Source organism: Mus caroli, unplaced genomic scaffold (assembly GCF_978045245.1).
Source record: "Mus caroli unplaced genomic scaffold, Mus_caroli_1 scaffold_2, whole genome shotgun sequence".
Lineage (NCBI taxonomy): Eukaryota > Metazoa > Chordata > Mammalia > Rodentia > Muridae > Mus > Mus caroli.
In genome coordinates, this window is record NW_028227257.1 from 151,681,318 (window position 1) to 151,705,666 (window position 24,349).

The following is a 24,349-nucleotide window of genomic DNA, read 5'->3' on the forward strand; positions in this document are numbered from 1 at the left end:
TCTTTGCATGCGTGGGTCACAAGAGCCATCCTGAAACTCAGTAGAACCAGCCCAGGGTCCCAGGCTGAACTGGAAGTTAAAAGCATCCTTCTCCATGCCTTGTTGAAGGCATCCAGACACTTTATGTTGTAACAGCAGGGCACTGCTGGGGATTGATGGCCCTGCCTGGGGGAGACAGCAGGCCAAAGGCCTACAGGGTCATCACTCACCCTGGGCAGAAGCCCCATAGTGTGCCCTTCACTGTTGCCTGAGGCACAAATGCTTACAATCCGAGAGAGAGGCTATGCTCTGCCTCCTTCCTCCAAGGAGTTCACTCTAGTTGGAGGCACTGAGGCCAGGATGGGAACATGTGTGTGTTAGGGGAGAGGACGTTGGCCTGCATCTGCTTTCCTGGACAGCTTGGTGGGGTGGCCCTTCTTTGAAATCTGAGGGTGTGTTCAAGTTGGCACTCGGAAAAGAAAGGTCTTGCCATTCACAGTCGACAGACAGGGAAACTGAGGCTCTGAAAGAACGTGTGTCATGCCACAAATAATCCAGCAAGCCAGCCAGTGGAGGAGCATCCAATTAAGAACCTGAAAATCCATCTCTCAAACCAAAACCTTCCTTAGCTGCATGACCTTGGCCAAACCACTTAAGGTCTCTAAACTCCAAGTTGAGGTTAAGTCACACAGCTTGGGGAAGAACTAGAGACCGGTGCACACAGGCCACTTTGCATGCAGTCTGACATGAAAGACACTCTATAAATTGTTATTATTGTCATCATTATTACCAATGACAATCTTTAATTCTTCATTTCCTGCTTGCTTTGTCACAAAAATTCCAAATGTTATAGCCAACAGAACAACACTCTGTTAGGATTTAGGGGGAGATGTTAGGAGTAGGGAAGGGTTAAAGTGGGTGTGAGTGGAGGCAGTGGGGTGGGGGCTGAGGTACAAGCCTACCTAGTGACACCCTCTGTGACCTTGGACCAGTCTCTCTCTCTCTCTCTCTCTCTCTCTCTCTCTCTCTCTCTCTCTCTCTCTCTCCCCACCCCCTCTAGGTCCTTTGTTCTTGATGCATCCAAATGACATCTCCGTAAATACTGCAGCAAGAACCCACCCAAAGGGGACCAGGAGCACCCCCAAAAGACCCACAAAGCGCCCCTGGGAATACCAGGAAGCACTCTTACAGCCTGCACGCAGCCTGGCAGGAAGCCTCCAGGGGGCTGAAGAGAGCACAGGGCTGTCCTAGGACAGTCAACTCAGTGGCCTCTGCCCCGCATCTGCTGGAGTCCTCCCACGTGGTTCTCCCAGGCCTGCCCCAGGAAGGCAGAGAGCTCCTTAGCAAAGGCCCTCCTGCCCCCCTACTCTGCGCTCCCTGCAGAGCTGGCTTGGCTTCTCCGTCAAAAGCAGGGCCCATCAGGCTGGAGGCGGCGATGTGTCAGCTGGTATTCAGGCTTTGGTTGTGCGCTCAGAGCGCTCCCCCTCCCCAGCTCCCCAAATCCACCCACCCACCCCTTTACCCACTGCTCAGGGCCTTCTGGGTGGCAGCGCTTCACACAGAGAGAAAGAGACAGAAACCGAGGAGCAGCAGCCTAGAGCCCTGGCTGTGGGGGGTGGGGGCTGACTCACTTGGCCCCCTCCCTGGTGCCGATGGGGCAGCCCCCACACCCCTGGGCGCTGGCACCGAGTCAGGCCCCACAGTTGGGAAGAAGGGAGATGCAGCTCTGCTGTGCCTGACCCGAGTCCGCTGAGGATGCACCCCGAGCTCAGGGACCGGTTGGTCCTCGGGCCGACAGGCGATGTGTAGGCAGCGACCCCCCACAGCAGGCTCACTCCGGCGGCCGCCTGCTGGGGCCACCCTGGCCGCGGGCCCGCCGGGACACCACTGTTCACCGCGCCCCTCCCCGGGCCGAGCTCGTCCCCGGAGCCTCGCAGTATTTCCTTCCTGCACCTTTAAGAAGACCGTTGCTCCGTGGTGGGATGGTGTGTTAAAGCCACACAGAGGAAGTTACGCAGCCCGGATCAGACCGGGAGATAAAAGCCCCGATGGTGACCGTGAGTGATGGCAAGAGGATTTAGCCTCGGCATTAACTTGGAGCGGAGTGCAGGGGGGCGGTGAGGCGCCCCGCCATCTGGCCGGCGCCGCGCCAGGGGGATGTTCAGGCGCCTGGACCAGCAGCGGCGAAGCCCACCCAGGCCGGGGGCTGAGTGGGGCGCGCGTGCAGGTTCTCCCCTGGCTGCCCAGGGGGCCCCAAAAGTTTGCACTTGTTAACAGCGACCTCCCGATCGGCCCGGGAGGGCCATGCAAGCGGCGCGGTTGGCCCACTTCCCTGGCCCGCGTCTCCGGGACGGCTGCGGGCGGGCCCCCCGGCGGCCCGAGGGTTCCCCAGCCCAGATCTGACGGTGGCCACCGCAGCGGCAGCGCGGGGCAGGAGTCTCCAGCTCTCAACCCTGCGGCCCGTGCGCCCACCCAGCACCCGCCAGAGGGTGGCGGTCTCCGGCCTCTCGGGGCTCGCTCCGGGAAGCTGCTCCGAGCCCCGGTAAGGCGAGCGGGGAGCGCCGGGGCGGCGGGCGGGGACGGAGGCGCCGCAGTTTCGCCAGGGTGCTTTCATTTTGAAAAGGCTTCGGGTGACGGTGCCAGTACTCCCCGGACCAGGGAGTCACTCGGAGCCTCCTAGCCGAGGTTCGGACGCAAAGTTATCTGGTGACAGCTGCTACTAAAGGAGGGCTGGAGCCACGGAAGAGGGGTGTGTGTGCGCGCCGGGTGCAGCATCTTTAAGAAGTAGAGTAGCTAGTCTTCTCTCTGGGCTCCCCGCCACCAAGCTCGTCTTTTTCTATCCGAGCGCCTGTGTGGGGAGGGGATGGGTTGTTGCAATAACGCTGCTTACTCGTGTCTGTGAAAAGTAAATTAACCCTTCTCCGCCGGCGCTCCCCTCCCTAATTTAGTCTCCTCTGGGCTCTAAAGGCGCAAGGAGAACTCTTGACCAGTCAGGTTAGAAACTTCCTTCGGTGCTGTGGAGGGGGTCGGCAGGCGGAGAAGGGGGCTCCACCACCGTGGAGAGTCGCACTCCAGGGAGAGCAGAGGCGGGAAGTGGACCTCCGGATCTCGGGTCCGCCCGTTTCGGAGTAAGTTGCGGATCTGGGCTGGGGGATGGCGGCGACAGGGTCTCCGCGGAGCAGCGGCGCCGGGAAAAAGAATGCAAATAATTCCCTGGAGCTTTGCTCGGTGTCTTTTAATTAAGGGAGGCGATGTCAAATGAGGGGGCAGCCTGGATGCTAGCCTGGCCTTTATTAAAGGCGTGATTATTAATTGCGCCGGTGGTTTGCACCGAACTTCGGAAAGGCAAAATGCAGCGGTGGTTTGTGCTCTTTGTGCGGTGCACGCCACTGTCTACGCGCCCGAGCTCAGCGCGGACTCAGCCAGACTCCTGGGTGTCTGCGGGCCTCAGGCTAGCCCCGCCCGTCCTCAGGGACCTACACGCGGCGGCCTCAGCTACACGTCCTCAGAGCTGGGTGCTCTGCCCCGCCCCCAAGAACCCAACTTTTTGGGTCCCTCCCAGACGCTGTGAGGGTGACAGGGAGAAACCAGAGTCTAGAGAAAGCTCCCTTCCCAGAACTGGGGACACCGGGACACCCGAACCCGAACGTCCACCAAAGCAGCGGTGAGCGTGGGACAACCCAGGGCGGGGTGGGGGCGGCGGGGAGGTAACCGCCAGCCGTGGGGTTCCCCTTCCCTTCCCGATCCTTCGATCCTTCGTACGGCCTCCAAAGCAAGTTTCACACACCCTTCTACCCTTTGTCCAGCCTGGGTAGAAGAATTAACCTCCGGTGGACTGCCCCCCCATGCCTCCCCACCATCCCCAGGGACCCTGCGCCCCGCAGAGGCAAGTTTCCCACAAGGAGAGCGCACAGCCCGAGACTCCAGCAAGAGCCTGTTGGCAGTCCGGCCAGCTCGGAAAGGCGCTAATTCAATAAGACAGAGAAATCTGAGTTCAGAAATCCTGATAAAATCTAATTTTCGGGTTTTAATACCCAGGCTATCAGACCCCCCCGCCTCGGTTCCTGAGGACTCTTAAAAGAAAATAAAGCGCATTGATTCCATTTGTTTCAGAGAGCTGCAGTTTCTTAATAATATCAAGTGAAGATTTATTTTCCAAGGAGAAAACGATCCGCGAGGATACAACCTCTTACTCTCTCCCCTGCCGGTTCCTCGCTCCCTGCTCTCCACCTCGTCCCCCCCCCCCCCCGCGGACTCTTGTCCGAGTCCCCCGCCCTTTATTTTCTTTTTGGCAAAAAATCTACTGTAATTTTCGAGTGCCGAGCTCACAGTGCCCCCTCGATGCCAGCAACGCCCAACTGATTGACGGGTTGTAAACACATTTTTCCCCTGGCAGATTTTGTTGTTTCCCCCACCCCCCATTTTCTAGGGATTGTGTGGTGCTTAAACCAACAAAATTGCAAAGCAATTAATAGATTTGCAAGTTGCGCTTGCTGCTCGCTGGGGCTCCCGGCCTCGGGGCCTCAGGGCCTCGGGGCCTCGTTGCCTCCCCACCCGAGCCGGAATCCAGCGCTGTCCCAGCCAGGAGCAGCCGCTGGCCCTGCAGATGAAGCCGGCTGCTGGGCCGGCCTTGAGAGCCGCAGCCTGGCGCTAGGTCGTCCCCAGCCGTCAGGAGCGCCCTACCTGTTAGTGAACAGTCGGGAGCCGGCTGCTGGAAGAATTAATTAGGGGCATGCTGTTTTCTGGGCAGCTCAGAGCTTGGTTGGAAACGTCCAAACCATGCCGCGCCCGAGTTACTTTATTTGTACTACATTTTCTCTGGTTGGGGAAAAAAAAATAGACGCTTGGTCACGTTCTTCCAGGGAGTTTTCTAGCAAGAAGTGAGCCCGGGCCGGGTCTAGAGCAGGTTTCTGTTTAAGCGGTCAGAGGAGAGCTGTGAAGTGTGGTCTGGCTGGATTCTCATCCATCTGTATTAGGAGTCTTTCATCCTAAGAGGGGGCAGGGGCGGTCTTAACCTAGATGGATGAGGCCCACTGCAGCCTGCAGCAGAATACTGGCTGGGGGCTTACCCCTGAGCAAGGAGCTCTCATCAGCCAGGCTGGACCAAAATGTCCCATCCTCCTGCTTGTCATCTGAGGGCAGGAATGTGCTGTGTCTGGGTGGCAGTGTTTCATATAAACACAATTAACTCCTCTGGGACTTTTGGTATATAATGGCTGACAGGGGCTTCCTTCAGGTGAGAGTCAGGCCGCTATATGTGAGGTTAGGTAATTTAAAGGCAGCAACTGTGAGCATTATAGCCAGAATAATTAATAACAGAGACTTTATTTATTTATTTCCTTACTTAGTTATTTACTTTCTTATTTTCTACATCCATCACAAAATCTTTGCTCCCATTGGCCAGGGGTTTTGGTGGGGGTCCCATGCTGCCCAGGACTCTTGATGCTCCCATGTAGCACAAGCCTGGGAATACACTAGAGTCTGAGAGTCATATGTTTCTAGACGCAGTACTCCTATTAACTATATCTATTTTCGCTTTTAAATGATTACTGCTGGCTTAAAATAGATGCTACTCTCCTAAAATGATTGCAAACTGTTGGCCTTGGTCAAAGAGTCTAACACAACAAAACACTTTATTCCTGTGGAAGCTTGCGGCAACCCGGCTTCTCGCTGTTAACTCATTTAATTCATGGTTTCTCGTGGTGCGGGTGACAGGGAGCGGACTGTGGGTGGCCCACACAGAGACCTTCCTATTGGGCTGTAGCGGGAGGAGCACAGTATGCTCTGTCGGATGCTCAGGGCCTCCTTTAACAACTTGGACATTTTGTCTGGTCTGGCCTAGTGTGTTAAGGCAACTGTTAAACCTTGGCTCTTGCGGGGGGGGGGGGGCTTTTGAAAGTTCCTGATCCTCAAGACAGGTCACTCCCACTGAACAAACACCCTACAGATGATAAAGAGATACACCACCTTTTTAATAGCGTGCCCACCTCTAAACATGTAACTCAGATATTAATAAAAAACAAAATAGCCCAGCTTTCTCTGGAGATTGTGCTAATGCAACCTATTTTTTGTACACATTTTGCCAGACAGCTTTGTTCTTCTATGTCTCTAACTGCTCACCCCCTTAATTTGTTGCAGGTGCTGCTGCTAATGAACACATTCTCTCTCTTTTCTCTTCACAATGAAAGTCAAGCCTGAGGTACCTGGATGAAGTGAGAGTTGAAGTCTCCGGAATTTCACAATAAGTGGCCTATGGCTATGAGCCAAGGTCAGCTGGCCCCCGTGCCTTGGCCCCACACCAGAGCAGAGGCGAATCCAGTTAACACCTCAGTGGCTTTTTGTATAGTCCATTCACAGGGTCGTTGTCACTTTCAGCCCATATGAAAAGAAATCTTTTTATTGGTCTGAGAGACCAAGTCCAGTCCCAAAGAGGGGACTGGTTTCCATCTAACACGCACACCTCCTGATTCCGTGTTATCTTCACCGTGCAGGCTGGTATGCGGTTGTGTGCAGCACGTCGCACATTAAGGGCCCTTTAAAGACCTGGATTGATTGGAAGGACAAAAATTAAAAGCAATCTGATCCAGCCCCATGCCGGATCCCTGCGGATTTCCTCCTTATCCCATTTCCATCCACTGTCACAATTTGAGAGTCTGCCCGATTTGATCAGCTTCACCTCCAGGGGAGGTGTAACACCAAGGTTAGGAGGACACCGAGTTACAGGCAACTTTTTGATCTGCCCATCAGCAGCCTGAGAAACGCTGGCTCTGGATTTTCTGTATCAGCCATTTGGAAAACACAAGCTCCCACTATTGGCAGACCTGCAGTGTTTAAGTCAACGGTACACCCCAGACACCACCGCCTGGCAGATGTGACATTTCCATGCTGAGGTCCCAAGTGCCCCCTGACCCCACCACCACCTCTCCAGTGCAGCTCTGGGCCCCACCCATTTGGACTGCGCAGCCATGCTGCGCCTGCTGGCTCTCTTCCTGCACTGCCTCCCGCTGGTCTCTGGGGACTACGACATCTGCAAATCCTGGGTGACCACAGATGAGGGCCCCACTTGGGAATTCTACGCCTGCCAGCCCAAGGTGATGCGCCTGAAGGATTATGTCAAGGTCAAAGTGGAGCCTTCAGGCATCACATGCGGAGACCCCCCTGAAAGGTTCTGTTCCCATGTAAGTCAGCCCATGGCTTCTCTATCACTGAATTGAGGGGTGGGGGACTGTGTGCAAAGACAGACCTGGGGGTGGCTGAGCAGAACCTGAGGGCCCTGCCTGATACAAGACCGACTCCAAGTCCCACCAGGGAAGATGCCAAAGCCAAGCTGCCCTGAGGACCGGGGGGCTGAGTGACATTTTGTGGGTGAAAGCAGTCTTGGCCAGCTGACCCTGGCATGGTTTCCTGCCAGGGATTGCACAGCAGTCCTAGTTCCTTGACTCAAAGCCAGCCCCTCCTCCTTTGCAGGAAGTCAGCATTCAGACCAGAGATCTGAATACTATCTGCAAGGTTACCCTCCAACCTGCATGGGTTCTCACCCCCTCCCCCTGCTCTAGTGGAGCACCCTCCCAACCTGCCCAGTCCAGTCTAGTCCATAGGTAGCATTCATGATCCTAGCTCATGCCAGGCACTGACCAGGCATTTTGAAGGAGGAAGCAGGGGTGGGGAGATCAGGCTAGATAGACAGAACAGCATCTTGGCTGGTGTTATCCCCTAGTCAAGAGGTCAGCACTGAGGTCTTGTCATGTGAGCTCCAAGAAGAAGGGGTCTTGGAGCTATCAGGAGCTTCAGTGCTTAGGCAATGTTAACGAGGGCAGTGGGAATAGCAGCGTTTGACAAGAACTCAGGATGTGGGGTCGAAAGCCCAAGCAGTGTTACTCTACTGGTTTTTCCCCTGGACTCCACCAGGCTGAATCTACCTTAAACAACGTCAGAATGTTGAAATGGAGGGAAATGTTGAGACAGGTCTCAGGCCAGTGTTACCATCTCCAGGTTCTGCTCTATCAGCTGTAAGGATGGGTGCAACAACACAGTACATTAAGGGGTCAATGGCTCTGTGGATACATGTTGTTCAAAATCAGAGTGGGCACAGAGAAGGTGTCCCAGACATTTGCTCGTTCTGGTCATATGGATAGGGAAACTGAGGTGGGCAGGGGGGGCCGGGGGGGGGCTTCAGGGAAGGCCCTTGGCCAAGGTCACACTGCAGAAAGTGGTGACGCTGCTGAGTTAGGCTCGGCCTGCCTGACGCAGCTGCCTGTCCCTGGCAGAGGCTGGGCAGAGCAGTCACAGGAGCAGGCAAGAGGGGTCCGATGTCACCCTGCAGGTGGCTGGTGCCTCTGCGTGTCCTTGGGGAAAGCTGGGTTTATTGCACAGTCAACCTGGTGTCCCCAGCCCAGACTCCTGAAAATGTCTCAGTCCCTTGGGGTGGCTTCAGTCACCATGCAGAGAGAGCAGCTAGCTCGGGAAGGCAGATCCCTACTTGGGCTTGTCAGTGGTGATGAGGCTGTCACTGTAGGTGGTGGCTGGGCCTGGGCCAGCTTAAAGAAGGGGAGGGAGTGAGGGAAGGAGAAAGAGAGAAGACAGCCCAGGGCTAGGAGCCAAGATTGGATTATGTATGGACATTGTCGAGCATCGAAAGACCACGCTGGCTCAAGACAGGCAAAGGGCCCTGAAAGTTAGAGCTGAGGCTATAGAGCATCCCATTCTGCATCCTTGTCTCAGCTCCTGTGGGAACTGCTTCAACCACACATTTCCCAGGCAGAGTCTCAACATGATTTTGTCTTTTAAATATTAATCATTGCCAGGGTTGGGGACAGTTCATGGAAATGGCTTCTATTTGAGTGTGTAGGAACTACAGATGACCACCAGAAGCAAATATGGGGCCCTCTCCTGGTTTGTGACCTTGATGATGCTGAGCTCTGGGGTCTGGATAGGTGGGAAGTCCAGGAGAAACCTCTGAGCATTTTATCACTTGCTTGATGGCTGCAAACGTTCCATGACAGGCAGGTACAGCATTGCCTTTGATTACAAGTGTGAGACTAGGGAGAATGAAGTGCCACAGGGGCTGGTGGAGGGCAGCCCTCAGAAGGTGCTGCAAGGTACACCCCAGTCTAATCCCTTTTTAAAGATTAGAAAGATTGCCTAAGTCATGCCAAGGTCAAGGAGCTTAGCAGGCAAGCCAGAAACTCGTCTGTGGCCAGAGCGTGTGCTTATCCACCAGGGTTCGTGGCTTCCCTCTCTGAGCCTCCGTTTTCTTCCTGTTTCAATAAAACACGCTAATGTAGGTGTAACGTCACTGCGCTGGCAGGGAGACAGCTGGGCCAGGCACTAGCGAGCACGGGCATGGGGGAGTGCTTTAATGTGCAGTGGCCGTAATTATCTTACGTCACCATTGTTATCGCTCCCTCCGTGGCTGCCTGGGTTTCTCTGCTTCCCTGGAGTATATTGCTTCACTCCAGCCTTGACCACATCCCAGTCTGCACTTCTCAGCTACAGGCAGCAGCAGGTGGTAGATGAACACCCTAAGCCAGAGCACGTGTGCCTAGCTAGCCAGCAGAGGGCACCCTGGTGGCAGCCAGACCACCCCGTGTCCTCTTAGTCTTCTAAGCTAGGGCCAGCTCATCCCTGCTCTCTGGCAATCCTCCTGCTAATGGGTATGGGCCTGCCTGTCCCAGCATGCAGGCAAACAGAGCATGAACCCTGGAACAGCCCTAGAGTACAAGACAGGACAAAAGGGCAGTTGCCCTTTTCAGTCCCAGGGTGTGGCCCCTACTGTCCCAGGTTCCTGTCCTTCAGCAAGGCCACTAGAGAATTGAATTGTAAATTCGAGCCTAGTAAGGAAGGGGAGGGGGATAAAAGACAAGATAAATGAATAAATAAAAACCAATTGGCTCTAAACGCACAAGGAAAATGAATAGGGATGAGCTTTCGGCAGTGGGTTCTTGGGCAAGGGTAAAATTTCAATGAGAGCTGCGGGTCACAGAGGGAGCCCCGGGAGGGGAGGGAGGAGGAGGAGGAAGACAGGGGGAGGAGGAAGCCTGCAGAAAAGACTCCTTTAACTTTTCATAGGGTGACAGCTATGGTTCCTAGGACCCCTCTGGCATGAGGCAAATGAACTGGAGCCTGGATGGGCAGTGTCTTAGCACATCCTGCCTGCAACCTCCATTCCTTTCTCTATGCCAAGGGACGGAACCTAAAACTTAGGACAACAGCAATGAAGCAGGAGGGATTGAGTGTGCCCAGATATCTTGAAGCCTCATTGCCAGAGTGTGGTCCCTGGACCCCAGCCTCATCTGCCTGAAAAACAGACTCCTAGGCCCTGCCCCAGACTGGCTAAGCTAGACTGTTAGGGCATGCATGCACAGACAGGGTCTGGCCTACGATCGGAAAGCTTATTCTGAGGGCTCAGGGGGTCTGCAGTTTCCCTGGGATCTCTGCAGCTTAAAAAGAGTGTTGATCACTTCTCAGGGAACGGGGGCGGGTGTGGGACCTGGGGGTCCCAAGAGAAAGGTATTGGGTCAGGCAGAGGTCATCTAGGCTGAAACCTTGAGCAGCAAGGTGGAGTACACCAAGACTGTGGTCTGTGCGAGTGAGACACTGGCTGCTTCTAGGGCAGAGACCTATTTTGGTGATAGTTCGAGACCTGCAATCACATCTTAGAATCATTACTTTGGGCTCCATGATCTGGAATAAGCCATTCAAATTCTCCACACTGGGCAGTGGATGAGGCTCAGCTACTGGAATGCACAGCATCCACAAAGCTCAAGGTTCAGTCGCTGACAGGTATTGTAGCTGGAGGGTCGGAAGTTCAAGGCCAGCCTGAGCCGAATGAGATCCATTCTCAACAGACAGAGGTGAAGCTGGAGAGATGTGCTTGCAGAGGACTCAGGGGTGATTCTTAGCACCTGCATCCTGGTTGATAACCATTTATAGCTCCAGTTCCAGGGGATCTGATACTCTCTTATGGCCTCCATGGGTACTGCACACATTTATGCAGACAAAATACAAAACACATTATATATATATATATATATATATATATATATATATATATATATATATATTGGTTTTTCAGGACAGGGTTTCTCTGTGTTCCCCTGGCTATCCTAGAACTTGTCCAAACCCAGAGCACCACCAACTCTGCCTCCCAAGTGCTGGGATTAAAGTCATACACCACCACTGCCCAGCATAATTTTTAACTTAAAAAAAAAAAAAAAGCACTGAACTTGGTAGCAGATACTTTTAATCCCAGCACCAAGAAGGCAGAAATAGGTAGATTTCAGTAAGCTCAAAACAAAACAAAAAACAAACAAAAATAACAAAGGACTACTGCCTACACGTTAGCTTCTCCACCTAAGAGCCTGCCTTGCCCATGTCATCACCTCCCTGACTAAGGAAGCAAATCTCAGAACTTGCAGGTGCTCAGTCAGAACTGATCATTAGCCTGGAGCTCACCTCCATCATCTTGAGTTTCCCGTGTTGAAATGTATCAACATCCAATTTGTCTAAGAAGCCTCCAGAGATATGACAGTTTGCAGTCCCATGCCATGTAAGTTCAACATAGGGTGGGGCTAGTAGGAGACCACACCCAGGACACTGTCACCAGCTCAGTGCCTGACACAGGTATTTGCTTCATAGGGCTCTAACCCCCCAGGCAGTAGTGGCATATGCATTTAATCTCAGCACTTGTGAGGCAGAGGCAGATGGATCTCTATGAGTTTGAGGCTAGCCTGGTCTCCAGAGTGAGTTCCAGGAAAGTCAGGGCTACACAGAGACCCTGTCTCAAAAAAAAACCAAACAACACAACAACAACAGAGTGCCTTCTTGTCATTTTCATGCCTGAGAACAGTTTGTTGGACAAGTGAGTGGATGGGCAGAGGGATGCCATGGACCAGGAAGGCTTCCAGGAAGAGGAGGGATGAGTGCTGCACCTTGAGGAAGACCCAGAGCTCCAATCAGGATCCAGGGCAACTGGAAGCACTCACTTTTCCCCTCACTGCTGTGGGACTGCCCAGCTCTCTGCTTATCGCAATTGCAATGTCTTGGAGTTGCCCACACCGGCCTTTAGCCTTCCAGGACAAGAAGAGATCCCAGGAGGGCATCTCATTGCACAGAGAAGTTTCCTGCTGTAGACAGACAGGAAAGGATGGGCTGTGCTGCCACTGAATGCCAGGCTGGTGGAGGTCACTGGTATTTCTGACATTTCTGGTGGCAAGCATTGGGTTAAGACATCCTGAGATGATCAACAGAATTTCAAAGTAGTGAGGACACAAAAGGACCCAGAAGAGATACCTACTCGGAGTACCAAAGACTTGGAGATCCTGGGCCTACCGCCTTTCTGAGCTCAGCTTCCTTTCTGTTCACATCTCAGTTTTTATTTTATTTTGCTTATTTTTCGAGACAGGGTTCCATAGAACCAAACTTGTCATTGCAGTTGCTATATAGCTGAGGCTGAACTTAAACGTGTGATCCCCCTGCCTCCACCTCACAAGTGTAGACATGAGCCACCACATCTAGTTTCTGCCATGCTGGGGGTTGAACTTATAGCCATGTCCACAGCTCCTACCCTGGTTTTTTGAGTACTGTGCCTTTAGGTGAGGCAGGCACTTGGTGGCTCCCTAGGCTGGCTTTGACACTGACCCCTTCTGGGCTGTGGAACTTTGGATGAGGCCTTGTGACTCCAAGCTCTTCCTTTCTCATCTGGAAGTGGGGTTGACACTTTCAGGCCTTCATGTTTCTCAGAATGAGGTGAAGCCAGCACCAAAGGAATGCCAGAGAGAAAAGATGGTTCCATGCTAGAATTAGCTAGAACAACAAATGGGACAAACACAAAGAGACAACAGGCAAAGATGGCACCTCAGTCAAAGTGCACGGCAGAGTTATAGGGGCAGTGGTCAGAGATGGAAATCCTGGAAGATTCCAAAGCAGGAGAAAGTGGATGGTGGGGAGGGGCAGGCCCCTGCTGCCGTGCCTGAGTGAGGCCTGGGAACAGGGAGCCACACCACTTACCACTGCACTCTCCGGCCAGTTTCTCCTAGTGTGCCTTTTAGGACAGATGTTGGCTGACTCTCTGTGGAGGGTCAGTGGGTGGATGGGGTGGCTACCCTACCCCATCAGCTCTCCAGGTCCCCCTCTGTTCCTCTCCTTCTCCAGTCATCCAGGACAGTTCCCACCCTGGGACTGCTATATAGTAAATACGAAGTCAATATGTCCAAACTTAAGAAGAGTCGGAGATTGTCCAAGGCCAGAGGAACTCCACTCAGTAAGCACGCGACAGTAGAGCCAACCCAGGGCAAAACCAGTGGCTGGCTGCTGGCTGCTGGCATCCCCTCTGGCCCTGCTCACAAGTGCCTGAGATGCACCTCATTCCTAGCAAGTACTAGGCTCCTGATGGAGTCCTAGCCCTGAGGCACCCCGGGCCTCCATCTGCCCATTCCCACTGTTCCCACCCTGAGCTTGCTCTCATACAAGGACTCAGGGCAGGATTCGTGGGACCTAAGCCGGAGGCCACCTGCAGCAGCCCAGAGCTGGAGCTGCCCTTCTGGTTTACGTGCTCACTTTCCAGCTCACCTAGGTGAACCCTCGAAAACTGTCACCTTTGTCCCCAGAGCTACCTCTCTGAACTGTATCTTGAAGACACAAGGAGTCAGGGATCTCACTCTTAGCCCTGTCAGCAATGGCTTTCCTGCGGCAGTACCATGATGGTATAAGGCCAGGCTGAGGTAGGACACGGTGGTGGTGGGAACATATATGATCATCAAAGTCAGCACCTTTGACAGTCCTTGAAGTAGGATTCTGGGAACGTGCCCCTCCGTGCTGGCCCATCTCCCCTGGCACCAGACATATTGTGCCTGTTTCTTCACTTGATGTATGTAACCTGTTCATCCTCTCCATAAAATTGTCACACAGATGAGGGAGGGACACTTAGGGAGGTGGAGACACCCACAGTTGCACAACCAAAGCCAGGATCCCCTCAGAGCTTTGTCCTCTTGCCTCCCCCAAGCCTTCTTCCCCTCATTTATTCACAGGTCTGAATAGCTGTGGTGACCGTGGGCAGTTGTGGGGAGACCTGGCTGTAGGAAGGGGCTGAAATTGAACTCCCACTTGGATAACCAGATCTCAACCCTGGCAGGGGCAGGTGTGTGTCTAGAACCGCCCCTCCCCATGCCTCTATGAGGAAGATCCAGTGTAGTTTGTCTTATATCTCTGGGGACGCTTCAGACCTCCTCAGCCCCCATTCCATCTCCCTCCTGCCACCAGATCATTTGTCCACTTGACTGGAAGCACTGCCCAGGGAAATAAGTGGAAATTAACCAAGACCCTGTACATCCCCGCCACCAGGCACACTGATGGCTGCCGGGCAAAGGTGAAGAGGAGGCTGGGAGCGGCATCTGCCGGGGGAGGCTGCAGGTTCTTGCAGAGGGCCCTCCCCTATGGGGGATCACGAGGCAGTAGACAGCAAGAGGGGAGAGGGAGAGTCAGTGGTGCTGGGGAAGGCAAAGTGCCCCCCAATTCAGATCCTTTACTAACACTTATGTGGCTGATACTGTGTTGGGCCAGCTCCTTGGGACAGGTCTTCCCTTTGCAATAGCTGGGCAACATTTCTGCCTTCCCCAAAAGAGGAAGAATAAACAAGGGGATCTGGGTATATACCCCTGAGTCCCCCTGCACTTCTGACTCCCTCCATCCTACTTACTGGTGGACCGAGAGAAACATCCTACTCCCAGACACCAAAGATGACCTAGCAGGACTAAAGGCAAAACCCATTCCTGTCTCAGCAGCAGGAAAGCCTCAGTGGGGGCTCCTGACTTACAGAACCACAAAACCGTCTGAAAGCCTGTAGGGCTGTCTGGAACAGGACCCAGGCATGTATGCAAACACTCATGTATGCACATACAAACACAAGACTGCACACTGTGTGGGCACTTCCCATGTGGGACAGCCAGAGTCACCTGTAAACCCCAGTAGCCAGCGATGCAACTCAAGAGGATCCTGCTTTCCAAGGCTTTAACCTCAGGGAAGTCAGGGTGTGTCTTCTCGCTATCTAACCATTGTGATTCCACACCCTACAACTCATTAGAGCCCCACTTAGTGCCTAGTGTTTACTAAGCAGTTAACATAAACTAATTCAACTGAATCTATACAGGTAGGATATTTTAAATATCATAAATATGAGCAATCTTAAATATGAGCAATCTTGGAGTCAGAGAGGTTAAGTCACTTGCCCAAGCTCACACAGCTTCTAGCATACTGGGCTGTAGATCTCAGTGTCTGCCCAAGTTCTGTGGCTGAAGGGAGTCTCTCTGATTATCTCAGAAGGAAAGGAAGCTAGAGGTAGCTGTCATCTCTCTCTCTCTCTCTCTCTCTCTCTCTCTCTCTCTCTCTCTCTGTGTGTGTGTGTGTGTGTGTGTGTGTGTGTGTGTGTGTGTGTTGAGTGTGTGTTGAGCAGAGTCCCCATCAGCCCTGGAGGAAGGAGGCTGAGGAGGAGTGATGCTGTGTTTTCCCGCCCACTGCTCTTTGAGCTGAGATGGAGCCTGCTAATCCACTTATTTGATAACTCGCTTGCTCCGCGTCTATTTGGAAGCATGCAATCTCCCACGCACCAGCTCAAGCGAAAGCGAGGTGGCTTTGCTTAGAGGAACCTGATCTGCCTTTCTGGGGATGGAGTGGTGAAACTATACCCACCAATGGACAGTAATGGACCTAAAAATAGAGGGAGCAGGGAGAAGCAGGGGGCGGGGAATGGTTCCGGGTCTGACTGTCTAGCACTGGGCAATCCTGCCTGCCTGCTCACCTGAGCTCCCAAGTGCTTGGGATGCTCTCACCTGGAGAAAGTATGGAATAGGGATGGTGAGGAGACAGAAGGTCCTACTGATGTCTCTGCCCGCCTCAAGTTGGGAAGCCATCCCGCCATCTGAGGTCTGCAGGCAGTAGTTTTGCCCTCGGCACTCTAGAACTTCCTGAGTAGTCGTTAGCTGTCCATTGCCTAGGAAAACCCCGAGATCTGTGCTGTGCTGTGGCTGTGGGTATCCCCAGGCCCTCCACTGTGGGGTGAGCCAGAGGGTCTTCCACCAACCATCTCGTCGCCCCAAACCCAGTTGCATGCATAGGTCTACCTTTGACTGGGGTATTAGCTGCTTTTCTTTTTGCGGTGACAAAATAACTGAAGAAAAAATCTATTTGGGATCACAGTTTGGGGGTACAGTCTTCATGGTTAGGGAATCATAGTGGCAGGAGTGAGAAATGGCTGCTCACACCACCCCATAGTCAGGAGCACAGAGAGAGGAACACTGATGCTCAGGTCACTGGTCCACTCTGCAGCTGGGACCAATGCGCACAGCCTAGTTGATGAGAACAAAGGGCTTCCTTCTTCGGTTAAACCTCCCCGAAAAGAGACATGCTCAAAAATGTATCTCCTGGGGGACTTCAAATCCTCTTAAATCCATGATAAAGATTAACTCTTACAGTTGTTTAGTTGGTTGGGTGATTAATTGGTTTATTGGTTAGCTGGTTGGCTGGTTGATTAGTTGACAAATTGGTTTATTGGTTAGCTGGTTGGCTGGTTGCTTAGCTGGTTTGCTGATTGGTTGGCTATCTGGTTATTTAGTTCATTGGTTAGGTTCCTGCCCCACTACCAGAGAAGATCTCTGAACCTAAGACCCATGAACATCGTATCCCTTCCTTTTCTCTGATGCTGCTTCCGCAGAGTGACATTCGAAGGACTGACAATAGCTGATGAACGCGTAGAAGAATAAATCTTCACCTGTAGCCCAGACTCACCCTGACCTGAGGCTGCACCTACAGAGTCTGCAGCTGCCCGGCTGTGTCCCACCTTGTCTCTTAACTCCCCAAAGAGAAGTAGGAGACCACCAATGGCCCTCTGCAGGGACCATCCCAATCTGTTTGGGTGCTCTGCCACACCTAGCCTAAGACTTTTTTCTAGCTGCTGAGGTCCCCCGAGAGGGGTCCCACCGAAGAGGCTCTCGCTCTGCAGCCGTAAGTCCATTGCATGTGCCATCCTCTGTCCTGTCTTCTCAGAGCACCCTGAGGAGGTCACAAAACTTGCTGTTAACCAAAGATGTCATTCTGTGACACTGTGGTCAAGTGTACAAATAGGCAGCTGGGACAGAGCCAGGGAGGTGTCCTCAGGGAGGGGTCAGGGAAGTGCATAGCGAGGGATCAGAGACCTGCCACTGGGTGGCGCCCTCAGATAGAAGTGCCACGGTCTGAGAGAAGACGTGGGAAAGCTGGTGAGATGGCTGGGGAACATGGTGAAATGGCTCTGTCAGCAAAGACTTGACAAGGAAACTAAGGACTTGAATGGATCCTGGAACTCCCTCACAAAGGCCAGCACTTGTAAGGTGCCAGTGGTCACTTTACACAGGGTGCCTGGTGTCAGCTAGAGGATAAAGGAAGCCAAGGGGCTGGTGGTGTCCCCTGTGGGAACAGGACAGGGGCTGGGACAGAGTTACCAGTTAGTTAGTGGTGATTAGGTACGTTGCCCCTGTGGGTGCCTTTGACTGTCTGTGTCTGTCCCAGGCCCCAGCCCTATTGCCCTAGTTTTCAGCAAGCAAGCTCAGGACAGCTGCCACCAGCAAGCAGAATGACCAGGGCTCTCACGGCCCCAGAGCTGTCTGGAGGGACCATTCTACCCTGCCCTCACTCCACCCACCCTGTGCTGGAATCCTCACAGCCTGCCTTTCCCCCTGGTGATGAAATATTCATGTCAGCAGAGTAGGTCCTCTCTGGGAAGGCTGCCTGAGTCTAGCTTACGCCTTGCACAAGCTTTTAAAGAACGGGAGCTTTTCCTACCCTCTAAGCATTTTCTAAGTCTCCAATCAATAATCCACTTTACCAGAGGCTTCCTCTTCTCCAAGCCTACCTTCCTCCCATTCCTCCCTCTTCCTCCCTTTCCTCCCTTTCCTCCCTCTTCCTCCCTCTTCCTCCCTTTCCTCCCTCTTCCTCCCTCTTCCTCCCTCTTCCTCCCTTTCCTCCCTCTTCTTCCCTCTTCTTCCCTCTTCCTCCCTCTTCCTCCCTTTCCTCCCTTTCCTCTCTCTTCCTCCCTCTTCCTCCCTTTCCTCCCTTTCCTCCCTCTTCCTCCCTCTTCCTCCCTCTTTCTCCCTTTCCTCCCTCTTCTTCCCTCTTCCTCCCTTTCCTCCCTTTCCTCTCTCTTCCTCCCTTTCCTCCCTTTCCTCCCTTTCCTCCCTCTTCCTCCCTTTCCTCCCTCTTCCTCCCTCTTCCTCCCTCTTCCTCCCTCTTCCTCCCTTTCCTCCCTCTTCCTCCCTCTTCCTCCCTTTCCTCCCTTTCCTCCCTTTCTTCCCTCTTCCTCCCTCTTCCTCCCTTTCCTCCTCCCATCCCTTTTCCTCTTCTTTCATTTACTTGTTTAAAAAAAATATCTCAAGTTACTCAGGTGCTGAGTGTAGCCCCTAACGGGGAATTCGGTGGGTAGGAGGGCAAACCACCCCAAGTGTGAGCTCAGGGATGAGGCGTGCAGATGCCATAGGTGGGAAAGGAGCGAAAGGGAACCCCTGGAGCCTGGGGAGATCCTGGCGAAGAAGGAGGCAGGCTCGGATCTGGGTTTGTATCCGTTGGTAAACAGGTTGCCTGAGATGCACACGGCCCTGGGGTTCAATCTCCAACACCGCATGGACTGGCCGTGCTGATACACACCTGTCATCCTGGCTCTCAAAAGCAGAGGCCAGAGGAGCAGGAGTCAAAGGTCAACCAGAACTATGTAGGGTGTTTGAGGCCAGCTGGGATATGCAAGACTCTCTCAAAGAAAACAGCAGGAGGGGTCAAGCTTGGTCTCATGAGGCCCCTCTCTCACCTTCTTCTAATGCACTGGAAAATTCTGATAGCATCAATGAGAGAAAATAGGACCACAAAAGGTCCTGGGACAGGCACCATGGAGCATGTGCAAGATAGACAGACAGTCTCTCTGAACAGAGCAATCCAATCAGGCCTGCCCTTTTGTAGTAGTGAGCACCCAGTGTCTAGATGTATGCAAATGTAGAGGACCATCCTCTTCCGAGTCAGGGGCTCACATGTGTCTGCTTAGTAGGTGGTACACGGAGGGCCTGGAATGCATTCATTGCATGTGGGGGCCGTACGGCTGGGTGCCAGGCACGCTTCAGAACTGGGAAAGAGTTTCCCACCCCAAACATTCCTGGAAGTCTGGCTGTGGGAAGAATTCACATATGCCCAGGGCAAAGCAGAATGGAGCCTTTTTTTTTTCTTTTAAAGACAATTTTAAGTTCTTGGAGAGATTAACCCTCATGTAGTCACTGCCTTGACAGAACTCACCCGCACTCCCTGTGACTGCTCTGTTGATGGAGGAAGCCAGCCATGCCAGGCTGTGTCCCTGTAGGCAGGGCAAGTCTGAACAGGGTCTAGCTCTCCACCCTGAGCCAGCAGACCATCTCCTGGGTGTCTCAGCCACATGCACAGCCCTGTGTCCTGAGGCACTCTGAAGGGCTGTTGGGGATGAGAAAGATGAAAAAATTGCTAAAGCCAACAACCTCAAGCAGACAGAAATCTTAGGGTTGGCATCTCCTCAGCTGCTGCTTGTGCCCACAGCCCGACCTGGACACGACTCTCATGCACACATCGTCATAAAAGTCCCTGCTTGGTTGTTGAGTGGCTCTACATAAAGCCATTGCTGGGTGGTGTCTTAAGGTGAGGCTTGCTGGTCCCTGCTTTCCTGGGCTTTTACTCTTGCACATAGAAGGTTCTAGGAGGACAAAGGTGGGCAGGTTTGAAATGAAAGGCCTCCAGTTGCCTTCTTCCAAAGCTTCCCTGCACGGTGAAGGACCAAGAAGTGCTTTTGCTGACTTGGGCTCAAGCCAGAACAGGCTTGGAAGGTGGCCTGAGACTCTGGGTCCAAAATAGACCTCTGCCTTGGACATGGTTGCTAAGGCTGGGCCTGGGGCAAGAGGATAATTACTAAGACTCTCTGCGGATGGCACTCTGCGGATGGCACTCTGCGGATGGCACTCTGCTGGGATAAAGAGTTGAGTATCAGGTCCAGAATGGACGGCTTGTCCTCCCTGCCTGCAGAATTGAGGGAACATGGGAGAATTGTCCCTACAGAATAAGTCTCCCTGGACGACTGTCACTCTGGGTTTCTGCTGATTCGTGAGAGAGAAGCAGGTGACCTTGCTGTTGACTGGGGCAGAGGAAGAAGATGGGATAAATCAATGAACCCGCAGAAGGATACGGAGAGCTAGCCAGAGAGAGGAGCTCAGAGAGGGAGGAGGGAGGCAGGGAGTCAGGGCAATCCGAATTAGGACCAGCAGCGAACACCATCTCCGTTTCCGTCTTGTTAATAATTCATTGCCACTGCAACTTTTCTTACCAAGAAATAGGAAATAATTTGTTAGGGCGAATTCCCCCAGCACTTGGCTTTCTCCCTGCCTCGGGGGAGGAGGCCATGGCTCTGTTCCCTTCCTTCCATGTAGGGGGTGGGGGTGGGGGGGTGGAGGGAGTGAGGAATGTGAAACTTTGGGATAAGAATGCACAGTCGCCTGGCTGCTCCCACTGTCAGTTCCTGAGTAGGGAGGTTAAGTATAGAGCCAGGCTCAACCCAAGATTACATGGCACTGCCGCTGGGGAAAGGCACCCAGGAAGTCAGCATGCTTATTGCCTTCCAGCCTGGCCAGGCCAGGACAGTTTCTCCCCAAGTCCAAGGAGAAGGGAAAGGCTGACTTGACTGTCTTTGGGTTCTCTGCCTCCCCCTTACTCCACCCCTAAATCCCAAGTGTTGTAAGAATAGTATTTGGTGTTGTATCCCCTCATCTCCTCATCTCAGCACCCCATACCCTGGGTTACTCCTTGGGAGTCTCCCGCCTCCCACCTGGAGATACACAGAAAGTGTCTCCAACCCCCACCTGAGGCTGACAGCTTGGCAGCCAAGTTCAAAAAGAGTCTGTCAGCTGCTGAACGGTTCAGGGCCTGCCCACACACCCAGTGGCAAAAACACGGGTTGTCTGCCTCTTGGGTGTGGGGGGTGTGGCACGGGCTGGGGGTGGCTGTGTCTTTTCCCTCTTGGGTAAATGGCAGATTCCTGACTTGTCTGAGCTGGGTATTGAGCACTGAAAAATCTGACCCCTTGAAAGCAAACATCTTGGGACAGGTGCATACATGGTGGGCCAGGAATGGACATCTTGCCTACTACATCCAGCATCCCTGAATGTACATTACACAGACTCTCATCTTGTGGTATACAGACAGGGTCTCACTGTGTAATCCTGGCTGGCCTGGGATCCCCTGTGTAGACGAGGTAGGCCTCAAAGCCTTTTCCTCACCCACTCTGTGTTCCTGAGACCCATACAAAAGCAAAGAGGCTGAAGAGATAACTCCGGGTTTACAAGCACCAACTGATTTTCCTGAAGATTCAGGTTTGATTCTCAGCACCACATCGCGGCTCACAAGCATCTGTAACTCGAGTTAAAGGGTGTTGATATCTTCTTCTGGCTTCCATGGACATCAGTGCATGTGCATGGTCCACAGACATATATGTAGTCAAAACATCCATACATATAAACAAACTAAGGATTGTAAAGGAAAGCTCAGGAAGTGTGGGTAAGGGTTAGAACCCTGCATGGTGTACACTAGTCCCTGAGCTCATCCTCAGAACCAGGAAGAAGGAGAGGAGGAAGGAAGGAAGGAAGGAAGGAAGGAAGGAAGGAAGGAAGGAAGGAAGGAAGGAAGGAAGGAAGAGGAAGGGAGAAAGTAAGAAAAACAGACTAAGAAGAGAGTTGTGTTTAGTTTAGGTCTTATGTGACATATGTGCCTTCATAAAGACTAGGAGAGGGTGAACCTGTGTGTTCTTAAAATAATTTAAAGTTTTATTTATTTACTATTTTACTATTAGTGTGTGTGTGTGTGTGAGATGGGGGTGGGCATATGTTCTGCAGTGAGCTTGGAGGAGTATATCCTGGAGGCTCTCTCCTTACGCCCTCCTGTGGGTTGTGGAGCTTAAAATCCGCTCAGCAGTCTTGCACGGCAAATGCCTTCTTATGCTGCTGTTCCTTGTGTGAGTGAGAGGATGACGCCACGGCACACCTTGAACACAGGCTGCTTATGACCCCAGAGGCCTATGAAGAGCTTCACGTGGCTGACCGTCCCCAGATGAGGGGTGCTCTGCTGGATGACGGGTCACTTTCTGTTCCATTATGCTTTTGACCCGGAGCTTGCCCACCACGTTTACCACCAGGGCTCCAACTCCTGCCCTGGAAATAACAGAGGAGCAAAATCGCTAGAGACGAAAGTGTCCAAATGTGCCACAAAACAGTCTCTCTGCAGACTGCCCCATTTAGAGAGTCCTGTCATGCCACCCTACCCCACCCTTATGCCAGTGCTGCTGGTTCAGGGCTGTTGCACTGCCTACCTTCCAGGTGACTTGCTTGGGGTATGTGGAAACAGGAAAACTGCAGCGATGCTGAGCTCAGCCTCCCCAGGATTCTCCAAGGTCAGTCCCATCATATCCAGGGGAAGTGACATTGGGCTGGTATATGCTCAATGACCATAGCAACGGCATCTGCCCCTGGCCCCGCCATCACTGTGATCCTCTGGGCTAGCTGTCACTAAAGCAGTCTGTGTTCAAGGTGGTCTATGTCTGGAGTCCCTGGGTCCTCAGCATCTCCCAGCCTCTACCTTCATCTCCTTCCCACTCCAGCTGACATGCACAAATTGGCTGTGTACATCTGTCACTGCTGTATGGTACCATCTCCCCGATTTCTCATACACAATCTCACAGAACACAGGACAAGGAAATAGAGGCTCAGGAAAGTCATGTGACTTTCTCAAGGTCACAGGGCCTCTCTGAGGAGCTGAGCTAAGTAGGGCTGTTGGACCATAGAACCAGTTTCCTTAATGGCCCCAGACCTAAACAGGGAGCTCTAACCCTTAGTCCAGAGGAGGCCCCTAGAAATTATTTGGGCATTGTACGTGGTGGGTGACTGCAATGGGGGGGTACTAAGGTCTTTTTTGTGTATGTGTGCATGTTTTTGTGTGCATATATGAAGGGAGGCCAGAGGTCAACCTTAAGTGTCATTCCTTAGGCATCACAAATCTTGGTTTTGAGATAGTGTCTCATTTGGTGTATTTCTGAGTTCAAGGCCAGTCTGGTCTACAGAGTGAGTTCCAGGACAGCTAGGGCTACACAGAGAAACCCTGTCTCAAAAAGAAAGACAAAAGAAGAAGAAGAAGAAGAAGAAGAAGAAGAAGAAGAAGAAGAAGAAGAAGAAGAAGAAGAAGGAGGAGGAGGAGGAGGAGGAGGAGGAGGAGGAGGAGGAGGAGGAGGAGGAGGAGGAGGAAAGGAAAGAAGGAAGAGAGGGAGAGAGGGAGAGAGGGAGAGAGGGAGAGAGGGAGAGAAAGAAAGAAAGAAAGAAAGAAAGAAAGAAAGAAAGAAAGAAAGAAAGAAAGAAAGAAAGAAAGAAAGAAAGAAAAAGAAGTTGTCTCATTGGCCTCGAACCAGCCAGTCATGCTCAGCTGCTGGTGAGCCCTGGAGATATTTCTGCCTCAGCCTTGGCCACCAGAGTATTAGAGTTATAAGTGTGCCATCTTGTCTGGCTTTTTTTTCTTTTAAAACTTTTTATTAATTCTTTGTGAATTTTACATCATGTTCCCCAATCCCACTCATCTCCCTGTCCCTCCCCAACAATTTTTTTTTAGAAAAAAGAACAAAACCAAAACTATCTCACCATGGAAGCTGCGATGTGTCACAGTGTGTCACACAGTACACCCTTTTGTGCACACATTTTTACTTGCAAATGTTCATTGCAGGGAATCATTGGTCTGGTTCAGGGCCTCCAGTTTCTGCTACGCTGTCGACACTGGATCCTCACAGGAACTCCTCTTGGATGTCCTGTCATTGCCCTGTGTCATAGAGATCCTGCAGCTTTGGATCTGCAGGACTGGCCCTATACACACTCCGGCAGGTTGTAGATGGGGTAGATGTTGGGTGGGACAGCTCAGAGCCCTGGATCAGGGCCTGGGAGGTAGCTGACTTTGTCAGCCTGCCAGCTCTCCTGCACTTCTCCACCACCTACAGCTTTTCACCACCAGGACCAGCTTGCCAGCATTGCTCCAGCTAGCTCACCCAGGGCCGCAGCCCGCCAGGTCACCTGGCTTTTGAGTCTCCAACTTAAGTCTCTGCAGCAAGCACTTTGCTGACTGAACCATGCCCCAAGAACCTAAGGCTTTGAAAATAAGAGGTGTGTGCACTTGTTTTGTTTTGGGGGTGATAATCATTAAATGGTCAGAGAAACAAGGGCTATTTTTGAAATCTTCAGTGCTTAGCTTGAGTTCCCTTCTGCAAGGTGCCCAAAACTCGTCCAGCGTTGGCTGCCCTTGTCGGGCCACTTCATCT

The 24,349-nt window shown here is 52.6% G+C and overlaps 1 protein-coding gene across 3 annotated transcripts in view; it reads left to right on the forward strand.

The window, feature by feature from the left end:
* The first annotated feature begins 1,534 nt into the window (after positions 1 to 1,534).
* Positions 1,535 to 24,349, forward strand: part of Ntng2 (netrin G2) — a 58,701-nt gene continuing 35,886 nt past the window's right edge. For 2 of the 3 annotated variants that reach the window (XM_085835066.1, XM_029474604.2), the window contains exons 1-2: positions 1,535 to 2,521; positions 6,118 to 7,157. In XM_085835066.1, coding sequence (XP_085691192.1) covers positions 6,945 to 7,157 — 213 coding nt within the window. In that variant the 5' untranslated portion in view covers positions 1,535 to 2,521; positions 6,118 to 6,944. Of the gene's footprint in view, positions 2,522 to 3,272; positions 3,644 to 6,117; positions 7,158 to 24,349 lie in introns of those variants that run through there. The other variant, XM_085835067.1, reaches the window with a different exon arrangement.